General features: G+C 39.2%; 1 protein-coding gene across 2 annotated transcripts in view; it reads right to left on the reverse strand.

Annotated features, from left to right (window-relative positions):
- Positions 1-9,112: 9,112 nt before the first annotated feature.
- Positions 9,113-23,501, reverse strand: part of rps6ka3.S (ribosomal protein S6 kinase A3 S homeolog) — a 65,256-nt gene continuing 50,867 nt past the window's right edge. For both annotated transcript variants that reach the window (XM_041583632.1, XM_041583631.1), the window contains exons 15-22: positions 22,392-22,514; positions 20,675-20,764; positions 19,976-20,134; positions 17,719-17,880; positions 15,912-15,988; positions 15,628-15,745; positions 12,406-12,546; positions 9,113-10,395 (exon numbers count right to left, since the gene is read on the reverse strand). In XM_041583632.1, coding sequence (XP_041439566.1) covers positions 10,270-10,395; positions 12,406-12,546; positions 15,628-15,745; positions 15,912-15,988; positions 17,719-17,880; positions 19,976-20,134; positions 20,675-20,764; positions 22,392-22,514 — 996 coding nt within the window. In that variant the 3' untranslated portion in view covers positions 9,113-10,269. The remainder of the gene's footprint in view (positions 10,396-12,405; positions 12,547-15,627; positions 15,746-15,911; positions 15,989-17,718; positions 17,881-19,975; positions 20,135-20,674; positions 20,765-22,391; positions 22,515-23,501) is intronic.

Genomic DNA, 23,501 nt, shown 5'->3' on the forward strand with positions numbered 1-23,501 from the left:
ACTAGAGAAAATAATGGTCGACTTCCTTCTGCTCTGACAATCCATGTGCACTGAATGGCTTGGTTTGGCATTGCCATAATAAAATTATAAATAAAATTACTTTTTTCTTTGAAGTACTGTCCTCAACTTTTAATTGGTCTTTGCCAATGCCAATTGCTATAGAGTGTAGACGTGTTAGGCTAGACTTACAGATCTGCCTGTGTATGGCTGCTCTCATATGCCCCATCTGTATTCCCAAGTCTATTCTATCAGTAAATTGGAGAAATGGAAAGAGAATATTAGTAAAGTTGTAGAAATTGAAATAGTGTATGTTAGGGTAAATTGACCTGCCGACATGTTTGGTTCCATGTGAATAAATTAAGGTTTTTACCCCTTCACCTCTTATAAACCAAACTCCCTCCTCCAGTCTTGACCCCCCATTCTTAAGCCTCTGACCCTTACTCCTAAAGTGCTCGCTCCTATACTTTAATATCCAAAAGGTCTGAATGAAACACAATGAAAGAATCGCCAAACTCAGGTCTAACCACTCCTGTGCCTGACCAGCATGCATGTGCCAATCCGCTCATTCCAACCCACAATCTGATGGAGCAGCTGCTATAAAACATAAAATCCATATAACACAAAATAAAGAGAAAAGTTGTCAGCGCATGTTGCCTATTACAAAAAATGAGAGTAACTACCACAATCTGGCCCAAGAATATGTTAAGACCTCAGGGTGCCGACGACAAGCCCCCATATAACGTTTGTAGTAGTAATCTGTGGTCATTTAAAATGCAAGTCCCCCAGCATATGACTGACATGATATAGAACAAACAGTGCGCAAAACCCTGCGCTGGTAATTTTTCTCTTTATTCAAAGGTAGATTCAATGGATATATTAAAGTCGATGGTGACAACTCCAGTGGGAGATCACAGCTGCAACGACAGAGGGTGGAGTGATGAGGCCAGCACGGAGGCCAGGCCCGAGATTGGCGATATTAGATTCAATTAGAAAATCATGCCCCATTATGTTCACCCTTCAAGTGGAATTTAAACTCAATAAAACGCCACTCACTTTCTATTCATCCCTTATGGGATTTTTAAGCATATTTAATGATGAAAGAGGTGAACCATTAATAAATAAGATTCTTAAAAATCCATAGGAATGAATAAAACATGGTATGATTTTTTTAATAGTGTGCGTTGTCAACCTCACATTATAAATCTGCCAAAAGTGGCACAGGAACGCGACGAGAACCAAGAATCGTAACCGATACTCGAAAAATTGTGAGACACTTGTAGGAGGAACATCAGCGAGGCAAAGGCTCAATTCCAGGTGCTGTAGGGTTCAGATCCCATAACTCAGATAGACTTGGCTGAGAATATCCTAAAATTTATTAGGCAGTAGCGCCAAGCTTTTTATTTACCTCATACTGACACTATCACAAACAGTTCTGTTGTTGCCTGCTGCTGGGAGCCCAGAACGTATGGACTAATGGGACAATCTGAGAGTGTAACAACTTGACTCTACTTCTTGTTCCAGCTGCTTGCTGCTCTTCAGCCGGGACTTAGATCTGCAGCCTCCTAGCTACAGAGGTTACTTCTCCATTCCCCTGCACAGCTCCAGCAATTCCATTAAAACCTTGTTCTTACACAGCCAGTAAAACTGGCTGCTTCCATGCAAGAACTGTTGAGTGCCCAGTGCGTGGGTATGTGTCCTCTTAAATGGCATAGCACGTAATGCCACCACTCCTCCTCATATCAACCCCCAGTCACCATTTGCTATAGAGGATATTGATTGTATGTAAAGAGGGACCCATACTCATAAACGACACCAATCACATGGAGCCACCAACCCCATGGTGACCGTGGCAAACTTACAGCACCCAGGAAAGGAAGCAGGTAGGAGTCGCTACTCCCTAGGTCCCCACTTGCCCAATTTCGAAGACCCCGCGATTGATATGTGAAGCACCCAGTGGTTTGCAGCAAGCAATGACGTCGCTCCGTGGGGCTATGTATCTGAATCGACAGGCCCAAAAGTCAGCCATGGGCTGCAGGCCGGAGTCTGTGGGCGCGCATGCCCGTCGCAGCCTTGAGGGAGAAGGGGCGCATCTCAGTATCGCAACTTTGGGGAGCTGACTTGGGGGAAACTGCGCCACTGTTCTGGACACCTTTATATGACGGTAAGTAAGGGTACTGAAGTAACCAACATAACCTAGATAACTCAGCTGTCAGGGATGGCTCAGGAATTGTAATTTCTCACATCGCACATGTTCCTGCTGTTTTATCCATCCAATGTAATGATATTAATAGGGATGACACTGAATCCAACTATTTTATTGGTCTGAAACCCCTGAATCCTTCGCATGAAATAAGCTCGTATTTTACTGAACGAATCCTAATTAAAGCATATGCAAATTAGAGGATGGGCGAAGGGGAAAACTTTTTTATTGTTTTTGAAATAATGTGACAAAAAGTAATGCGATTCCTACCCTTGCATATGCAAAGGGATTATACTATATGGTTGATTTAGTAGCTTCTTCTAAATGGCAATCTAGGTCCGGCCCTGGAAGTTTTCCAGGCACACCATGTAAAGCTGACAATACTGTTCTCTCCCAGTAAATCACCATTAGCCCCGCATGATCAAGTTTTGGCCCCAGGCCAACTTGTCGATCAGTCCAATTTGGTGGTCAAAATTGGCCAAAGGTCTCCTCATTATATCAATAACCTTGCAAATTGTTTGTATGGCTATCTATACTCCTTTATTTTTTTTAAAAACCAAACATTTAATCGATTTAGATATTTTTTTGCTTCTTTGGGATTACCAATCCACATTAAAGATAAATATACCCAACCTTAATAACTTGAGCTGAGAAATCGTATTAGCTAAGGAAACAGACGAAGATCGACTAAATATACTAATATATTATCTGTAACAAACATCAAACATGTTTATTTCAACTCTTTAATTTCCAGACCAAATACTTTTATCTCAAAGGTTTGCAACACTTAAATCAACAGCACAGGCAACCAAAGACACATTTTCATCAGGAATCTTAATGATTGAGACCTTTACAGCCGCACCCCTCCATCCCCCAATACCCCACTTCCCTTATCCGTCCCCACCCAATCCACCCATTAACCTGAATTACTCTGCAACTGGAATCTTGCACTTCACTTCCTCCCACTCCCATGCCAAAATCCAAAACAGAAGAGCCGTCATTAGGGCCGGAAGTGGCGTTGTTAACCAAGAGCAGTGAGAGCACCTGTGCGACATTGAACTTCGGCCGTTTGGAAGCAGTAGGTGAAAAGTCTTGAAGCTTGTGCCCTTTAAAATCCTAAAATGTTTATAATCTTCTGCATTACGTGTAGGGCAGCCATTCTGTCTCTCGGCAGGACTTGGCCATGATATTTTTCTTTGTCCCCATTGTCACTATTCACATCATGATACTTGCCTTGCAGATGTGTTTTGATAATCACACTCAGCAAATGGTTATATAATTTACCTAGCTGTGCAATATTCACGATATAAAGCATATGATGAAGACCTTTTCATAGAACCATGTGATCACCACGACTAGACTGGGTGCTCAATTATCAGTTGGGTTGCTAGAAATAGATATAAACAGATGGTTAAACATGATTCCTCTGGAATCTCACTCCCCACTAGCTTTAGTTATACAGTAATTTAAGCCATGTCTTCACAAGGTTCTATTGAGCCGATTAATATCATCAATGTCCTTAGCCACCTAGTGAGGTGTCATCAGCAGATAGAGACAGCTGTCCTCGCCATGTGAATACGATTTGCTTCTTCCTTCATGGAAATGGCAGTATTGTCAGCTGTGTATACCAAGCAGATGCAGATCATCATAAGAGTCATTATATACAGGTGAGAGATAATCTCATGGGAGTGTGCCTAGAAATCTAGTGAGGGCCTGGTTTACAAAGAGTGCTCATAAGGGTTGGACTCCACGAGTATCTCTGTCCATTCCGACACTCTACGACATATCGCTTGCAGAACAAATTAAGGCTAATAGAATTTCGACTATTAGACATCTGCTTTCACATGCCCTCTGCTCGATGGATAATCCATGCCGCACGTAGTCACTTTTATGTCAGCTCTTCTACTCAGTATCAACTGGCTGCGACAATTTCTAGTTACCTTATTTTTGTCGCATTACGGACAAGCGCCGCGTTTGTGTTGCAGCGGCGTCGCATCGCAGCAAAATCGCTCGTGAAGCTCCTACACCTAGAGGCACATATCACAAGTGTCAAATTTTGAATATTTCACGTGAGTTTTTTTCAACACTCCCATAGATCTGGACCTAGTGTCGATAATGTAAATTAATGAAATCGAATGAATATCAACGACCTCACTGAATATTAAACAAATTGATACTAGAATTCAAGACTCGATTTATTTTTTCTCTGAAAGGCAAGGCTGCAACATGCTCTCAAATTGATCCTTGGACTCTCCTATTGACTTAAACCAGGGCCGGGAACTAGTGGTAGGCCAGAAGAGGCACCGTGCCTAAGGGCGCAAAGAGATGGAGAGACCTCCGCACGATGGATAAGGTGAGGGCCAGGCAACATACGCGTCTTCTTCCGCCTCCTCTAGCTCAACCCTTGCTTTTTCCTCACATACGGAGCGAGCACTCCTCTCAGCGCTTACCTTCCGCATCTCTTCCTTTCCGTTTGCGAGTCTCCTATGGTCTTAGCGCAGCAAGCAAGCAACCAATCGGCGCTTTCGCGACCACAAGTGTGCTGCGCAGGCGCCACCAGCGCGCTTCCGCAAAAAACGCTTGGAGGAGTGACTGAGAATCAAGCAGTGCAGCTATGACGTTTTAGGCCGGCTGGTTGGCCTAGGGCGCCCCAGGGAAAGAGGTCTAAAAACTCCGTTTTGGTTGTGCAAGACTGAAATCCGGCACAAAGAGTGTGTTGTCCACATAAAGGCACACACACAATTTAGTGGACCGGGGGATGATAACATCTTCGATTTGAGCACTGCCTAACACAGGACAGAGAGGAGTCTGGACTGGAGGAAACCAGCACTTTTTTTTGATGCGCGACAATTCACAATTTCACCCACTGGAGTCTATAGACGAAAAATTTCCCTCATCACTAGTGGGAATTTCTCCACAGCAATTTTGCTTCACATGAGCTGGGGAGATTGGGGACCTACTGTAGAAAGACCAGATATAGTTGTAGCCGATACCCACAAAGTATTCTGTTCTGGAGAAACAAACACACACAGAGGATGTAGAAAGGCACCAGGCAACACCTATGTCGTGTACGTATTTAGAAGTTTATTATATAAAGGACTGCGTTTTCCTTAGAGGATTACAAAAACAGTTGACGTGAAATGTACAAGCCGCGATCACCGTTCCGGTTTATCAGATCAGACAGAGTACACGTTGGGATTCATTGGAGATTGTTCATAGGTAGGAGAGTTGGGCTATTCATCTTTATTCTTGTAGCACTGGAACGTTTCATCTCTGTAAAAGCATCAGTTATCCACTTTCCAAATGTCAACCACAAACTCCTGGAATATGATTATAAACATACAGACATGCCAAGCTAAAGAGTCAATAGAAAGAATGATTGTACATAAGTGTAGAAAAATATTCTCTATATTTTTTTTTTTTAAAAAAATGTCCCTCCCACCAGATAGCTGCAAAATAATTACATCCCTTTGTGTACAACTTCCCTTTAGCTTGAGAATTACATGATAATCTTAGCATACATCATTTTCCCTAATCTTACCCAGAAACAGATTAACAAGAAACTGTACAGGTATGGGATCCGTTATCCGGAAACCCATTATGCAGAAAGCTCCTAATTACGGAAAGGCCGTCTCGCATAGACTCAATTATAGTCAAATTATCCAGATTTTTAAAAATGATTTCCTTTTTCTCTGTAATAATAAAACATTACCTTGTACTTGATCCCAACTAAGATATAATTAATCCTTGTTGGAAGCAAAACCAGCCTATTGGGTTTATTTAATGTTTACATGATTTTCTAGTAGATTTAAGGTATGAAGTTCCAAAATTAAAGAAAGACCTGTTATCCGGAAAACCCCAGGTCCCGAGCATTCTGGATAACAGGTCCCATACCTGTATACCCTTCTGAAATGATCAAGTCATGCAATTTTCTATCTAACTGGTGCCGGCACTTCCGTTCTGCGAACACTCGTATGCCATTGGTCGACAGGAGTAGCATAAGTCATAACCGATTAAGTGCTGGTAAAGGTTAATACAATGTGAGTGGACATAGCATTCTGCTTGTATACAGGAGAGAATATAAAGGGGTTAGAAGGCGCACACCGAAATTTGACACGAGGTGCTGATCAACCAAGTCTCCAATATAAGTACAGACAAAAAAAAAAACTAAGAAGCGGATTGCACACTATATGAAAAAGATTTAACAGAAAAAACAAAAGGTTGCAAAATAAAAAAACATTTCCCCTACGCATTTAGACCGTTCATCAGGGGCACAAAGATAGAAAAATAAGTGAAAAAGCTGCCTTTTCCCCTTTTCTATCCTTTTCGAAACGCATAAGGCAAATGTTTTCATTTTGTAAACTTTTGTTTTTTCTGTTAATAAATCTTTTTCGTATACAGTGTGCGACCCCGTTCTTCATTTTTTGGTGTATACAGGAGAGAAGCAGCACAATTAAAGGTGAAATGGCTTATTCTGGTTAATGGAGGGAAGTTGTATAATTGCACAGAGAAGCCCTATACTGTTACAGGAGCAAGTGTACATGAGATGTTGACCTTACCCTCCTATAACAGCAGCAGCTTTCTACATCAAGTTTATGATATGAGTTGCTTGTGTTTTACAAAACTTATAACGTAACATTTTAGTTCTGTTCCAGATAATTCGCAATAGCAGTGCCGCATTACTGGTCGTCAGAGGGTTATGTGACTGATGCATGAAGCACCTCCAAAAAGGCAGTTTTCCTACTTGCATCCATATGCTTAACCCTTTAGAAACGTGTTGAAGACAACACTCTGATCAATCTCACATTTGTTTTCCAAAGTTTCCGTAGTAGTGATGTGCGGGTCGAGAATTTCTCGACCCGCCCCCGCCCCCTCCTGAACCGCATCTGACCCGGTCCTGCCTCTTTTTATAGACCCACCCCGCAGTGACATCACAAAAGGGGCAGCCGGAAGTCTATAAATTCCGGTGCCAGAAGACGGCAGTACTAGGTTGCAGGTGGAGAGAGCAGGAGAAGAGCTCGACCCGCCCGAAGATTTTGTGCAGGAGTCGGCCCAAACCTGCGGGTTTCAGGTCGGCCCGTACATCACTATTCCGTAGCAGATTCATTTTCAGCTGTAGAAACCTGGAATTCATGACGCTTAAAGGCGGGAAGCTCTTAGTGACAAATTCATTTCATTTACCCCCGTGGTTTGTAAGAGTGGGAAAAAAAAACCCTCCTCCACCGTTCATTTATGGACATAAAAGCAAAACACTAATGGCACATGGATCATTTTTTCTACCAATTCTTCAGTACTTCTGCCAAAAGAGACACACCAGTAAGCCTGTGCCCTTCCTTGTGACTTTCATGCACCCCAAATTCATATTAGAACATTTCAGCAGATAACTGCCTGTACTAGCAGTGTCATGAGATTTCCATTAAAGAGGAAGGATCGTGAAAATGAAAATGTAATATTAGCTTTAATTATAAATTCTGTACTGTTTCTGAAATAATCAAGATTATCATAACTATTCCTCTCTCAGCATCTGTTTCTCTTCATTCAGGAGTTGGGTGTCAGATGAATGATCCAATATAGAGTCCTGCAGAGGGTCGGGTACCCGCAAAAACCTGCTGTACCCTGCGGGTTGAGGGTAGAAGTTCCGGGTATAGACACGGGTTGGCGGTTCTACGGGTCGCTGGTCTTCTCAATAGGGCTTTTTACTTCTTTTTTTCTGACCACACCTACTTCCGATAATTTCACTTCTTGTTTACAATGACAGCACTCCCTGTTTTACGCCATTTTTTTCTGACCACGCCTACTCCAGATGATGTCACTTCCGGTTTACAATGAAGTGCCGGTTTACAATGCACTTCCTGATTCTTGATGGTCAGCGGGTCGCGGATAAAGAACTTGTGGGTCGTGTAACGAGTCCAAGCGGGTAAGAATGTGGGTTGCGGGTCCGGGTTGTGGATTGCAGGTATGGGTTCCAAAAAAAATGGACCCGTGCAGGTCTTTAATCCAATATATCATATAGGGGGGTCCTTTTGCCTAGAAGATGTATTAGAGCTCACTCTTCCACCTTCCAAACACTTTTTTCAATTCAGTTTTCAGATTGTTCCCCAGAAATAAAGGCTTTTTTCAATTACTTTGCATTATTTATTTTTACTGTTTTTCCAAAATCTAAGTTTAAAGTTGAATGTTCCTGTCTCAGGAGTTTCAGTCTGGCAGCTCAGTAATTCAGGTGCAGATTCTGAATTGTAATTTTGCAACATTTAGTTGATACATTTCTCAGCAGCATCTCTGGAGTATTAGCAACTATTGTATCAAGTCTCACAGCTGCCTGTAATGAAACCCAGAGATTCTGCTCAGCAAGGACAAAGATAAGAAATGTATCAACTAAATGTATCAATTTAGAACAGTTTACAGGGTCGGCGACCCCCCCTCCCAGAGCTGCTTCAGAAGGTGAAAAATTACACTTTAAACTTCAATATTAGAAAAATTGTCAGACATAGAAAAAAGAAAGTCATTGGAAAAAGTAGTTATTTCTGGTGATCTATCTGAAAACAACTATTTGTTTGAAGGTGAATCACCCCTTTAAAATCACCAGAAATCCTGTCTCTCTATATACAAAATTTTTTGTACTGGAATCAGTTATTTGAGTGAGCTCTAATACATCTACTAGGAAAGGGAGGCCCCCCCCCTGTAAGATATATTGTATCTAACTGTCAATGAATATCTGACACCCAACTGCTGCATGAAGAGAGAATGAACAGAAACAGATGCTGAGAGAGGAATAGTGAATATAAACTTGATTATTTCAGAAACTATGCAGAATATTTAATTGATGTATTTAGAAAATTTCTTACTTCAGTATGATGAAGCTTATATTAATTTTCGCGATAGTTCCCCTTTATAGTCAAAAGGTAGCAGAACAAAGGAGTGGAGTGTTTATTAGCCAGATGAATCACACCAGCAGAGATTCTGCCCCGTGTGCCGTTAGCCACAGAACTAAAAAGATCCAGAAAAGGGCTGCTAGTCTTATAAACAGTTCATCTCGTAGTTATTGGGAAAGCTTGCGAAGTTTTGACAAAGTCCCTTTTTCTGAGAACAAGTAATTATCATAGTACAATACAAGTGCTGACAATCTTCTTCTCCAGCCATCAGGCACTGACAAACAGGTTCTGTTTTTAAAGGTTGTCCGTTAATGCACAAAGCAGAATAGGTCAGACTGAGGGAAGTGATCCAGTGGAGTGTCATGCAAGGACAGCATTAAAGCTTGCACCGTGTGTGTGTGCATCATTTTAAATCCAAAAACTTAAAAAGCAAATTGTCAAATTAGAAGGTCACCCACCGAGCTATAATCCCACCCAAAAAAAAAAATAGATTAAAGTCAGATATACACCTATTACTGCTTGCTGGAGGCATAATGCTTGAACTTATTGCAGTTTGAAAGCTATTCCGGCGGTCGTCCCACAGTTACATGCGGGGGGGTCCGTTCTTGTTGCCGATCAAGGTTGTGATACATTCATGATAAATTCCACAGTTGTAGTTTTTTTTCTTTTGTCCACATCGTTCCAGGACTAGATCATATTCTCTATTAAGACAAGGCAAAAGATGATCGATCTAATAAGAATAAAAAAAAATGGCAGATGTAGAAATTTCACTTGAATATGTTGTGTGAAAGTGCAGAAGGCGGAGTGGCATGTTGTATACATCATTTTAAGGAGCAAAGAGCTGAGAGTATGCAAGTGCTCAAATAAAAAGTGAACCTAGAACCCGTTATGTTGGAGGACTATGAATACTTCTGTTCAGCGTTGAGATTTGCCTTCCTTTTGTTTCATTTTCAGTGTCTTCTTCAGTTGCAGAGGTGAAAAGCCTAAATCAAAGTCACCGGCATTGTAAGATGTGTTATTTTTTTCCATCACTGAACTACTGAGAACAGACAAAAGCAGCAGCATTGATTACGAGAGCCGGCAGGGACCGGGAGCATGTGCTGGCCGAGTGTCTTTTTGATATGTGCTATCACTGATGGCTTTTTGTTGTGCTGCGAATCTTCAGCTCCAGGTTGCTCCTACTAGATGACTTGACTTTCACAGGGCCGTGGAGGTAATCTTCTTTATTCCTCTCCTCTGAGCCAGAGTAGAACGACCAACAGGTTCCAGTACGGGCGACAGTGGATTAAGGTTCAAAGCAGAATAAGTTGCTGCCATGGCTCCCTGCATTAAACAACAAGAATGGAGACAAAACACAAATGTGTGAGGACAGGTGAAGAAATATAATCATGTTAAAGTGTACTGCTGTATTTTTAGAAAGATACACAAAATGTGCATGTGTGTGTATATATATATATATATATATATATATATATATTATATATATATATATATATATATATATATATATATATATATATATATATATATATATATATATATATATATATAATCTACAGACCAGCTAATTCCTTATTGGGCCACACTGTAATTTATAAGTGTACTGCTGTATTTTTAGAAAGATACACAAAATGTGCATGTGTATATATATATGTGTATATATATGTGTATATATATATATATATATATATATATATATATATATATATATATATATATATATATATATATATATATATATATATATATATATATATACATATATATATATATACATATATATATATATACACATCATATATACATACATACATACATATACAATCTACAGACCAGCTAATTCCTTATTGGGCCACACTGTAATTTATAACCTTTTAAACGGCGCGTTTCTATGTCAGAACACAACGTTTATAACTTAATGAGAGAGCAGTTGTCACTGCCGCACTCTCCCTGCAACTTTTCTTCTGCCTGCCCACCTCACATCTGACTTCCCCACTTCCTCCCTCACTTGACATCCATTGCTGGTAAGTTGTTTTTGTTGCACTAACTGGAAAAACCACAACAATTTCAATATTTATGGATTTCTACATTTGTGTTGACCATTTATTTAGAAAAAAAAAACCTGCAAACATTTAGCAAAACCTGTTAAATAGGAGGCTGAAAACTCGTTTCACTTTTCATAGATATCAGTAAGACAGATTCTTATACTTTAGAAATACGCAATTCTGCTTCCACCAAACATGGCGAAATCTGTTAAAATGGAATTAAATTCTGATCAGTATAATATTTAATTTGGTTCATATTGCCATACGGATACTGAACTGGCTAAAGTGCAACAGCATACCTCCCAACATTTTAGAAGTAAAAAGAGGGACAAAAAATTTTTTTCCGCACGTTGCGCAGCAATTTTTTGACCACACCCTTTGTGTGACCACACCCCCTAATTACCATGTTTGTTTTACAAAATTTGGCAGGTTATGAAAGTTTGAAAATATTTCTCCTTATCTAAACTGTGTTTTTGCATCTCAAAATTGTTACAAAGTATCTTATTTGCACCTGTTAGCTGTTCTGGGCTCTCTGCTAAAAGCCAATTAAGTGAGAAACTTTGTTTCTTTTTCTGGCTGTTCAGTGCAGAGAAAATAGGGACTTTCCAGTACTAATGAGGGACTACGGGTTGAGCTGTCAAAAGAGGGACAGTCCCTCCGAAAAAGGGACAGTTGGGAGGTTTGCAACAGTCTAACTTAAAGGAACAGTTGGGAGGTTTGCAACAGTCTAACTTAAAGGAACAGTAACACCAAAAAAATTATGTATTAAAGTAAGGAAAATATAATGTATGGATTGCGCTGCACTCATACAACTGGTGTGTTTGCTGCAATTTATATAAAAAAAACTGCTGTATAGCCAGGGGGCAGCCATTCAAAGCTGAAAAAGGCACAGGATACTCAATAGATAACAGATACACCTTGAAGTATACAATGAGATTCCTCAAAACTTATCTGTGATCCACTGCATATCATGTGCTTGAACGGCTGCCCCCATAACTGCACAGCAGTTTGTTTATATAAACTATAATAGTTTTTCTGAAGCAAACACACCAGTTTTACCAGTTCAAGGCAACATTACATGAGTCATTATTTTAAAACATGCATTTTTTGGCGTTACTGTTTCTTTAATGAATTCATTCTATGTACTTGTGCAGCTGCCGTTGGATTAAAAATGGAACTAAAGGAAGCAACCGGAAACAAATGCAAGCATTTCGGTGCATGAAACATAATATTAATTAGCCTGTGAATCAGAAGGCTTGTCTAGCATAAGGAAAAAACGCGACATTACCTTTACTAGGTGTGGAGCATCTTGTCTGTTCAGCTGGAACTGAGGCAGCTGGTCACAGTGTACTATCCAGGGGTGCTTCAGTACTTGGGCTGCAGTTAATCTTTGTTGTGGATCCACATGAAGCATCTTTGAAACCAGGTCCTGTGGATAGGATATAAAAAATATATTCAGCCGTCTTTCTAGGAATCTACAAAAATTAACAACAATAGCACCTCTATCCTTCATCATGGAATCTCCAGGGTATTAGGACCACTTCACACACATCCATTGTCTTCTCAGGGGACCCACAGTGTTTAAAACTCTATTTTCTGCCTGCAGCGGATTGCCATTCATTTGAAAAGCAAATAGGTTGCACCATTTCTAGACTGTTGTCATTAATAAAATGGGAAGCAGCCACAGAGGTAGAGAAGGGAGTTTTCATCACAACAATTCTACCTGGAGGACCCATAGATTTAGAAGGAGAAAAAGCAGTCACACTGTAAGATCATTAACAACAGAATTCCAATTGAATAATTCCTAGGTTAGACTTCAGCAGGGTTTTTATTAACTGTAAGCTTAAAGGGCACGTAAAGGCAAAAAAATAAAATCCCATTTTTACTTTCTTTAATAAAAAAGAAACCTATCTCCAATATACTTTAATTAAAATATATGTAGCGTTTTTATAAGAAACCTGACTCTATGCAGTGAAATTCTCCCTTCATTTACTGCTGTGGATAGGAATTGTCAGATGGTCCCTAACTGCTGAGCAGGGAAACAATCATACTTATGAACAGCAGGGGGAGCCCCCGCCTTACTTCCCAGCCATGCAGAACTCAAGCAGTTTTGTTTATGACGATCCCTAAGCAGCCCAGACCACACTGAGCATGTGCACAGTCTTAGTCTTGCAAAGATGTTTAACAAAGTTACAAGATGGTGACCCCCTGTAGCCAACTTTGAAAGCATAAATTATTTGTTTGATTAGGCTTGTGGTGCAGTAAGTTCATGTTTATATTTAGTATACAAAATACAGCATTTCTAGCCTTATTCTATTTTAGACTTTACATGCCCTTTAAAGGGATTTGGTCATGATTTTTATGGTGTAGTTTTTATTTCTAAATTACACTGTTTACACTGCAAATAATTCACTCTACAATATAAAATTTCATTCTTGAACCAGCAAGTGTATTTTTTTTAGTTGTAATATTGGTGTGTAGGTGCCATCTCAGGTCATTTCGCCTGGTCATTTGCTTTCAGAAAGAGCCAGCACTTTAGGATGGAACTGCTTTCTGGCAGCCTGTTGTTTCTCCTACTCAATGTAACTGAATGTGGCGCAGTGCGACCTGGATTTTACTATAGAGTGCTGTTCTTAGATCTACCAGGCAGCTGTTATCTTGTGTTAGGGAGTGGTTATCTGGTTACCCTCCCATTGTTCTGTTCTTAGGCTGCTGGGGGGGGGAGGGGGTGATATCACTGCAACTTGCAGTACAGCAGTAAAGAGTGACTGAAGTTTATCAGAGCACAGGTCACATGACTGGGAGCAGCTCGGAAACTGACAATATGTCTAGACCCATGTCAGATTTCAAAATTAAATAGAAAAAAAAATCTGTTTTTTCCATCACAGTATCCCTTTACAAAATCAATGATGAATGTTTAAGGGGTATCTGCAGAACAGTATAGACAATTTAGTGGTCCGGTGAGGCTGGCTGTGGGTTAAATTAAGATCAGCATTGCTAAATGCCAACTAAAATTATGTTATAAAATCGGAGTGCCCCTACATTAACATAACACCAAATTGTGGCTGTCCAGCTATAGTTCGCATTCATTTAAATAAAACAATCCCTATTTAGCTGTATCCCATGAGGATGCAGAAAAAAATCTGTCCCCATTTACTATTAGAGGCAGATTTATTAAGGGTCGAATAGTAAATTACAATTTTAAAAAATTTTTTTGTTGGTTTTAATCCCCCAATTTGAATGTAAATTTGAATATGAGATTTATCACACCCCGACCATGGAAACAGTTCTAATTCGAATATTAGCCACCTAAAACCTGCCAAGTCAAATCAATGGCAGAGGCCCGTTAAACCATTTCAATATGTTCATTGCCTTCCTAACATTCAAGTTTTTTTCAGGGGGGAAACTCGATTTGAATTTGATTTTCGGGTCAGGACTATTCAAGGAAACATAATACTAAGATTTTTTTTCTAAAATAACCTCCCATTCGAGTTGCTAGTATATTCAAATTTGAGTAAACAAAAAATTCACATAAATTCGACCTTTGATAAATCTGCCCATTAATGTTGCTCGGGTGAATGGCACTGCAATGAAACCACTTTTATAACATGGAAGAGATTATCCTAAAGGCACTAGATATCACTGCGTACCTCATTATTCTTAGTGGCAATGGCAGTTTCTTAAAGCTGTGACTTAAGGTGACCATAGACGCACAGATAATATCGTATGAAACAAATTTTCATACGATATACGGTGCATGTAAGGTGTATCGGCAGAAGAATTGGATATCGGTCGGCTCGTCGATCGGGCTGGATGGAAAATTTTGATTGGGTGCCTTTGAAGTAGAGTTCTGCACGTAACCAATTTCTAAGACCCGGACCCAAATCCGCAGTCCACAACCCGAACCGCGACCCACATATTTAGCCACTTAGGAACCGATACCCGACCCGGGCCCGCAACTGCCTTATCCTCAATCTGCCGACCACCATCAAACCGGAAGTGATGTTGCTGCTGGAAGTGAGATCATCAAACATGGCCAATGGTCGAGAGGGAGAGGGACAGAAGTGCACCCTGTGATGTAAGAGAGCTGTGCCGGAAGTCAGATGGGAGGGGGAGATGAGTGGAGAGAAAGCTTCAGGAAGAGACCTGCAACCCAACCCGCATCTGAAAAGTCTACCCTTGTTCCACAGGGTACCCGCTTTTTTTGTAGGTAATCTGCATGTACCCGACCCGCTGCAGGACTCTACTTTGAAGGCACCCAAACATTGGCCATTGTTAGTGCTGAATCATCAGATACAGGTAGAATTCTATTGTTTCTACCTGTATATCTGACGATTCAGCTCTACACGTGTGTACTGAAACAAACAATGTTTCTTGGAAAGATCTTTTCCAAGAAAGATCATAATTGTTACGTCTATGGCCACCTTTAGTCTGGGACATGGTTGTGTTTGTTGCAACAGACTGCAGCAGCTAAGGAATGTTGAGTAAACTGATCTGTACACAAACTGACCTTGGCAATATCTGAAACAGAATTCCAATAACCACCACTTAGAGCGAACTTTCCGCTTCCTATTCTTGCTAGGATTTCTTCTGGTGTGTCATCTGGCCCATTTGCAAAAGGAGTGTATCTGAAATATGAAGAAAATATACAATATGACAAATAGCAGTAATCACAAAAAAGTGCTTTTACCGGGCCCAAGCGCAAGTAACTGAACTGGGAAGTTCCTGCACTCATTTTATAAACTATTTACATATATTCCCGATTTAAAATGTTTTAGCGTCATGTTCACTTACCCCGTCAGCATTGTATAAAGCAGCACACCCAGACTCCATATATCACATGCCGCATCGTAGCCTTGACGCTTTAAAACCTATAAAGGAAAAAAAATAGAGACGAATATAAAATCAAGCCTAGCTCAGCATTATTCTTGGTATTTATTTGCAATTCAATGGGGGGAATTCGCAAAGTGTAGAGAGCCCATTTTTGGAATAAAAGTGGTGGTAAATTGGTGTAAAATACTTTCTCCATATTCACAAACAGAAACCTGCCTAAATTCTGACTCAATAGACACTTTTCATATTTTAGTGAAAGAAAGACAATTTACAGACACTTTTATGAATTTGCCTTTCAAATGACATAAAAATGGCGCAAAAACTTCATTTTAAATGACATTTTCAAAATGGAGTGAAGTTCAGTATAATTCTTCCCCATGTGTCAGATCAATTCTAAAGGTGGCCATACACAGGGAGATCCTCTCTTTTGGCGATGTTGCTAAAACAGCGGATCTCTCCCTGATATGCCCACATTGAAGTGGGCGATATCGGACTGATCCGTTCGTGGGCCATAGGGTCCAACGATCGGATCAGAAAGAAAGCCAAATGGACGGTCGCATCGAGGGACCGCATCAACGAATAGATGTGGCCACGATTTTTAACCCTGCCTGATCGACATTACTGATATGTAAAAAGTTTTTAACTCACACTTGTGTTAATTTACTAGTTTTAGCTCAATAAATGAGTCAATATTAGCAATTTGAGTGAACATATTATCTAAAGGAAAAGTAAAGCCTCCCAGGTAATTTTTTAGTTTTCGCAGCAATTAGACACTTGGCCTGAGATAAAACAAAATTCTGACACAAATCCCTATATTATGAAAAATAGCATTTCTTGTATTTAGATCCTTATATCTTGTTACAGAATTGGAATCACACAAACATGTAGGCAGATTTAAAAAGCCCAGATTATCCTGAAAACAACCATGTATCATTTTTCTAGGTAAAATAAACCCTCTCTCCCCTCTAAATCAAATTCAGAAACAAATGTTGTTAAAATGTTGTGCAAAAGACAAAATCTGAAAACTGTGTTTAAAAGACAAACTCAGAGTGGAGATTTGTGAATTTGGTGGGGAATCAGACACTTTCATCTCCACTTTTATTTTGTCTCAATATCACCACTTTTGTGAATTTCCCCCATTGTGTTCAGCAAACAATCAGATTTCATGGATAAGGTGTGAATTATGTAGGCATTTCATGATGGTGTGATTAAACATCAGCTCCAATGAAGGCTCTAAGCGCCTGTTCATTACTTGCCCCAAAAGGGGGAGCACTCTGTCAACATATTTGAAGCAATGAAATATTTTATAAAGCAATCCATGGAATACAACTTGGCCTGTTTAGTGACAGATTTTGTGATAAGATGCTTTTCAATTCTCTCTTCATGCCTGAAAGCATTCTATGTAACCATGCAGACAAGATGCTAGACATGAACATTGAGGCTCTCATGTAGTTACATAGTCGGATCAGGTGAAAAAAGACCAAAGTCCATAAGGTTCAACCCCTCCAAATGAAACCCAGCATCCATACATACACACACACACACTGATCCCTCCACACACTCACATAAACTATATACATTTGTTACTCCTGTTGTCAGACACATGCAGACTTAACTGAGAAAATAGATCATCTCTATCCCTTTTTTTCTCTATGACTTGTTGGGCATATGCACAGAACGCAGTGCAGTGGAAATTACAACAATTCAATCGACTCAGATTAGAGAACTTCTTCCTAGTTACACTAACTGTGAGGACAAGATGACTTACCTCAGGAGCCACAAAATTTGCAGTATAGCATGGAGTCATAAGCAAACCATTTTCTGCCCTGAGTTGCTTTGCAAAGCCGAAGTCACAAATTCTAATAGACTCAGGGTTCCCAGACTCATCCACATAAAGAATATTGCTTGGCTTGAGATCCCGGTGGACGACCTAAAATGTTTGAACATGAAAAGAATTGTGAAGAATATGTAATACATTAAACAATGTACAGTGCCCTAAATCTTTCATAAAGCCTATCATCGTTCAGTATAGTCATACATAGATCCTGCATTTACAGCATAGAGAGTCCAGTGAAGAAACAGCCCAATGCTGCTCACAAAAGTATCAACAACTATCCTGTATATGCAGTAACCCTAGGGGGCAGATTGAGTAAAGGTGGCCATAGACGTAACAATTAAAAGATGTTTCGAAGAAAGATCGTTCGTTTCAATACACGTGTACAGCTGAATCGTCCGATATACATATATAAACAATAGAATTCTACCTGTATCTGACGATTCAGCACTAACAATGGCCGATGTTTGGGTCCCTTCAAAGGCACCCGATTAAAATTTTCCGTCCAGCCCGACCGACGAGCCAACCGATATTCAAGTCTTCTGCCGATATCGGTCGGCTCTTTTCCCACTATTCACGCACCAAATATCGCACGAAAATTTGTTTTGTACGATATTATCTGGGTGTTTATGGCCACCTTAAGGGTCGAATTGAAAATTTGAATTTTCACATTTTTTTATGGTCAAAATAGTCAAATTCGATTAGGGAATTATCCAAACTTGATTAGTTTCAAATTTGATTTCCGAGATTTTATCATACTGTGGCCCTTTTAAGAATTCGAATTTGACTATTCTCCACCTAAAACCTGCTGAATTACTAAACGAGGCAGTCGAGGAAATTTTCAGTATATCTTGACCCTTATCATTTTTGCTTCCGTCCAATGAAGCATATAATCAAAAAATAGCGTTATGGTAAATGAAAGGGTTTCACGCAGAAGATTGCTGCAAAATATTTCAGTGCTTTATTTGTGTCACGACATGTTTCGAGCTGAGCTCTTTACTGTATAAGTCAATGGGAGAGGTGCAGTGACCAATTTGGAGTTGTGTGTAGCCTTCCTGATATGCGAGTTTTTTTTGGAAAAAAAAAACTCAAATCAAATTTGGTCGAATTTGATTCGAGTTTTTGAGTCTGTGAAATTGGATTTTTTTTAATAAATAGTTAAATAATTGAATTTCGAGTAAAATCTAATGTGAGTCATGTGAGTTTAAAAAAAAACTTGCATGAATTCGAAATTCAACCCTGAGATAAAGACACACGGCAGATTCGGGGAGATTAGTCGCCACGGCGACAAATCGCCTCTTCTTCGGGAGACAATCTCTCCGAACTGTCTTTACCTACCTTCCCGCCGGCTATAATGAAAAATCGCCAGCAGGATGGCACTCGCGGCACTTCGTTTTCCGAAGTTGCCTCATGAGGAAACTCCAGGCGTCTTCGGAAAACAAAGCGAGTGCCATCCTGCTGGCGATTTTTCATTCTAGCTAGCAGTTCAGGGATATTGTCGCCTGAAGAAGAGGCGATTTGTCGCCGACGCGACTAATCTCCCCGAATCTGCCTGTGTGTTCTTACCCTTAATAAATGTGCCTCTAGAAGTCTGCAATCTGATCATGCAGGATAAATTGTAAAGTAAATTGGGACTGTCCACTATAAACAGCTTTTTTTCTAACCCAGATATTGTGTAACTGCATTGTATTTACTATTGGTAAAGGCTAATAATTGACCTGCTGGAAAACACAGGCTGAGAATCGGCCCCTACACTGGCATTAGCATCCTCTCCTGTCTGCTCCCGGAACAATTGTGTGAGCCTGGGTGCAGGCACATGCAGCCGATTTCGGCAGTCTTCTTTATCTTCGCCAAAATCAGCTGCATGTCGGTACAGGTGGCTAATGCCAGAGAAGTGGCTTATTCCCGTCCTGCGTTTTTCATTAGGCAGATTTTCGGCCTTGTCTTGCATTAACCCAATGCTGGATGCAGGATGGTAGTTTGTAAACAGTATGCCAGTTCCAATTAATCTATTCGCCAACTGTTTGATACTTATTTAATATGTATATTTATCATTTAATCTGCATATCAGAACTACTCTTAAACTGCTATCTTTGTAAAGTGTTCTTAATCCTGATGGCTTGATGTTTAAGTGGAAACACAAAATATATTTGAATGCATATTTCATAATAAGCTGAAGGAGAAAACTTACCCACTGGGAATGGAGGTATTCTACGGTTTTGGTTATCGTGTGTAGCACTGCACTTGCCTCTCGCTCAGAGAAGAACTTTTGCCGCAGTATTTTATCTAAAAGTTCCCCTCCCTTCATTAGTTCCGTTACTAAATACACATATTTTCCATCGTCATACACCTGCAACATAAAAATAAGTCGATCATTACATTACGCTAGTAGTCAATTTAAACCCCTATTTAAAAAGAGTACAACAGACAAAACAGTGTTGCTGCCCAGCGAATGATGAAATCATAAGTGTTTTATTTAATGAAATACATGCATTATGATTTTTAAATGTATTTTGCTAGCTTTAAGGCATGATGCTCCAAATTACATTTTCCATTTGCAGGTTCAACTGCACAACTGGGATGGTAGAGTTCCGTACATAAACTACATCAATTATTATGCTTTTTTAAGGATATAGTTCTCCTTTAAATTAAAAACTCTGCTGTTTTTGCTTCCATTAAGGATTAATTATATCTTAGTTGGGATCAAGTACAGGCTACTGTTTTATTATCACAGAGAAAATAAATTCCGTAATTTGGAGCTATCTGAATAATGGGTTTCTGGATAACGGATCCCATACCTGTATATATTTTTACATTTGATTGAACTGGAGCTCAAACCCAAAAAGAAATAAAAATGTTGAGCCAAGTAGAAAAGCCAAATCATACTTACATCTTTTAATGTAATGATATTGGGATGCTGCCCATATCGCAACAGTATTTCTATTTCCTCAGTGGGGTCTCTCTTGCTCTTGTCAATAATCTAAATAGTGAAAAAGAAATGTTTGCGAAGACAATTAAAAGTTTCCAAAACCTCTCTAATAGTTTTATAAAAATAACAATATAGTTGAACTTCTCGGATTCAGACATAATATAACAAACTTATTGCAGGGACACAGTTATAATTCAATGATTTGGTTTATGTTTGTGCAATAAAGTGAAATTATAGTTCAAAATAGTAAACAAGGGTTTGATTAAAAAGACAAAACAAGAGTCCAGAAATCACGTGTAACTCAGAAGTGGATGGTCTAACTAGACCTGTAGTAATGATCATGCAACGCACAGATAAACTGCCATGCATTAAAGGGGTTATTCACCTTTAAGTTAACTTTTAGTATGACGCAGAGAGTGATGTTCTGAGATAATTTTCAGTTGGTTTTTGTTTTTATCATTTGTGGTTTTTGAGTTATTTAGCTTTTTGTTCAGCCGCTCCCCAGTTTGCAATTTCAGTAACCTAGTTGGTAGGGTAATCGGAATAAGAGACTGGAATATGAATAGGAGATTGTCCGAATAGAAAGAGGAGTAATAAAAAGTAGCAGTAACAATAAATTTGTAGCCTTACAGAACATTCATTTTTAGATGTCAGTGACCCCCTTTAGAAAACTGGAAAGCATCAGAAGGAAAAGGCAAACATTTTACAAACTATAAAAAATAAATAATGGAGACCAATTTAAAAATTGCTTAGAACCGGCCAATTTATAACATAATAAAAGTTAAATTAAAGGTGAACCACTTCTTTTTTTTTTTTTTTTTAACTGCATGGAGGTTTAGGAAGAATAAAAGGGAAAATAAAATGAATAGGGTCATATACACCAGTGGAGTGTGTTTTTTCTTTGGTACAATACAACTACAAAAAAAAAAAGCCTTGGCATTTTAATTGCTCTCAAAGGAAATGGCAACTTGACCTACCTCACTTGGTGGTTGTCCCCTTAACTTAAGGTGGGAATAGACGCACATATAATATCGTACGAAACGAATTTCGTTGTGTGTATGGTGGAAAAAGAGCCGACCAATATCGGCAGAAGACTTGGATATCGGTCGGCTCGTCGATCAGGCTGGACGGAAATTTTGATCGAGTGCCTTTGAAGGGACCCAAACATCGGCCATTGTTAGTGCTGAATCGTCAGATACAAGTAGAATTGTATTGTTTTTACCTGTAATCTACCTGTATATCTGACGATTCAGCTCTACACGTGTGTATTGAAACGAACGATCTTTCTTGGAAAGATCTTTTCCAAGAAAGATCGTAATTGTTACGTCTATGGCCACCTTTAGAACACCGTCATTTTGGTGGAGGCTTCCAGCACATTGTTAATCACTTTCCGAGGCAAAAAATCTCAGAAAGATAAGCTCATTGAAGCACTATTTTTATTGTATTTGTATATTTGATACCCTAAAAACAGATTTACAGTTTCACAAAAACTCAAAATGCTGCCACCGGTCCCCCAGACTGGAAATGATTAAACTTGAGGTGACACTATGCTACACAGACATGCTTCTTTGGAAGACATCATACTAAATTACCAAAAACCTTTCTATAAGACTGAATATGCTGTAAAAGTGGTGTTAGCAAGGTAGTATTGTAGCGACTATTGTGATATAATACCTACCTTTACTGCATACTCCATGTTGGAAACCTTGTGAATACACCTTTTGCAAATAGAATAGGAACCCACACCAATATCTTCCTTTAGCTCATAGCCATCTGTGAACTGGATGCTGTTCCTATGAAGCTAGAAATAAGTTTACATTAGTTCACATTCATGTTAGGCAGCATTCATCGAAAGTTAAAGATTTTAAACCTCAAATGCAAATTAAGACTAAAGATGAATAGAAAGAACAAAAGAGAATTGCGGCAAGGTACTTTCAGGTACTTTCTTGTCTGTATATAAAATACAGGTATGGGACCGGTTATCCATAATGCTTGGGACCTAGGGGTTTTCTAGATAACGGATCATTCATGCCTTAGATGAATGGTTCTTGGATCTTCATGCCTTAAGTCTAATAGAATATCATGGAAACGTTAAATAAAACCAATAGGCTGGTTTTGCCTTAGTACTTTGATCCAAACTAAGATATTATTAATCCTGTTTTATTATTACAGAGAAAAAGGGAATCATCTTAGAAAATTTGGATTATTTGATTAAAATGAAGTCTCTAGGAGAAGGCTTTTCAGTAATTTGGATAATAATAATAATAATGGGTTTCCAGATAATGGATCTCATATCTGTATTTATATATATGCAGTCCCAAGTTGCACACCGTTTACTCAGGGAAATACCGAGGTGCACGCCAGTCTGAGATAGATGCAAAAGTAGAAAGTAGCAACACAGGTTTTTTTGGAAATTCAAAATAAAAAAGTTGTTTATTAAGACTCAACGTTTCGATCCCCCACAGGGATCTTCGTCAGGCGTATACAAACAAACATTTTTTATTTTAAATTTCCAAAAAAAAACCTGTGAGTGTCGCTACGTGTGTGTGTGTATATTTAAATATTTATTTATTTGAAAGCAAAAGTTGCCAAATTACATATTAGTTTATTTTGTGACATTTCACTTGATTCACTGGAATTTAAAAAACAAAGAAAATAGTATGAAGAATGGCTGAAGAAGAACGATTCAGTCTCCACTTAGCTTTTTTTTATTGGCACCTTTATCTCATTCTGCACGTAGAAATGCAAAAACAAAGCATGCTTGTGTTGGTTCTGGTGAACTGTGTTT

This window comes from Xenopus laevis, chromosome 2S (genome assembly GCF_017654675.1).
Source record: "Xenopus laevis strain J_2021 chromosome 2S, Xenopus_laevis_v10.1, whole genome shotgun sequence".
Classification (NCBI taxonomy): domain Eukaryota; kingdom Metazoa; phylum Chordata; class Amphibia; order Anura; family Pipidae; genus Xenopus; species Xenopus laevis.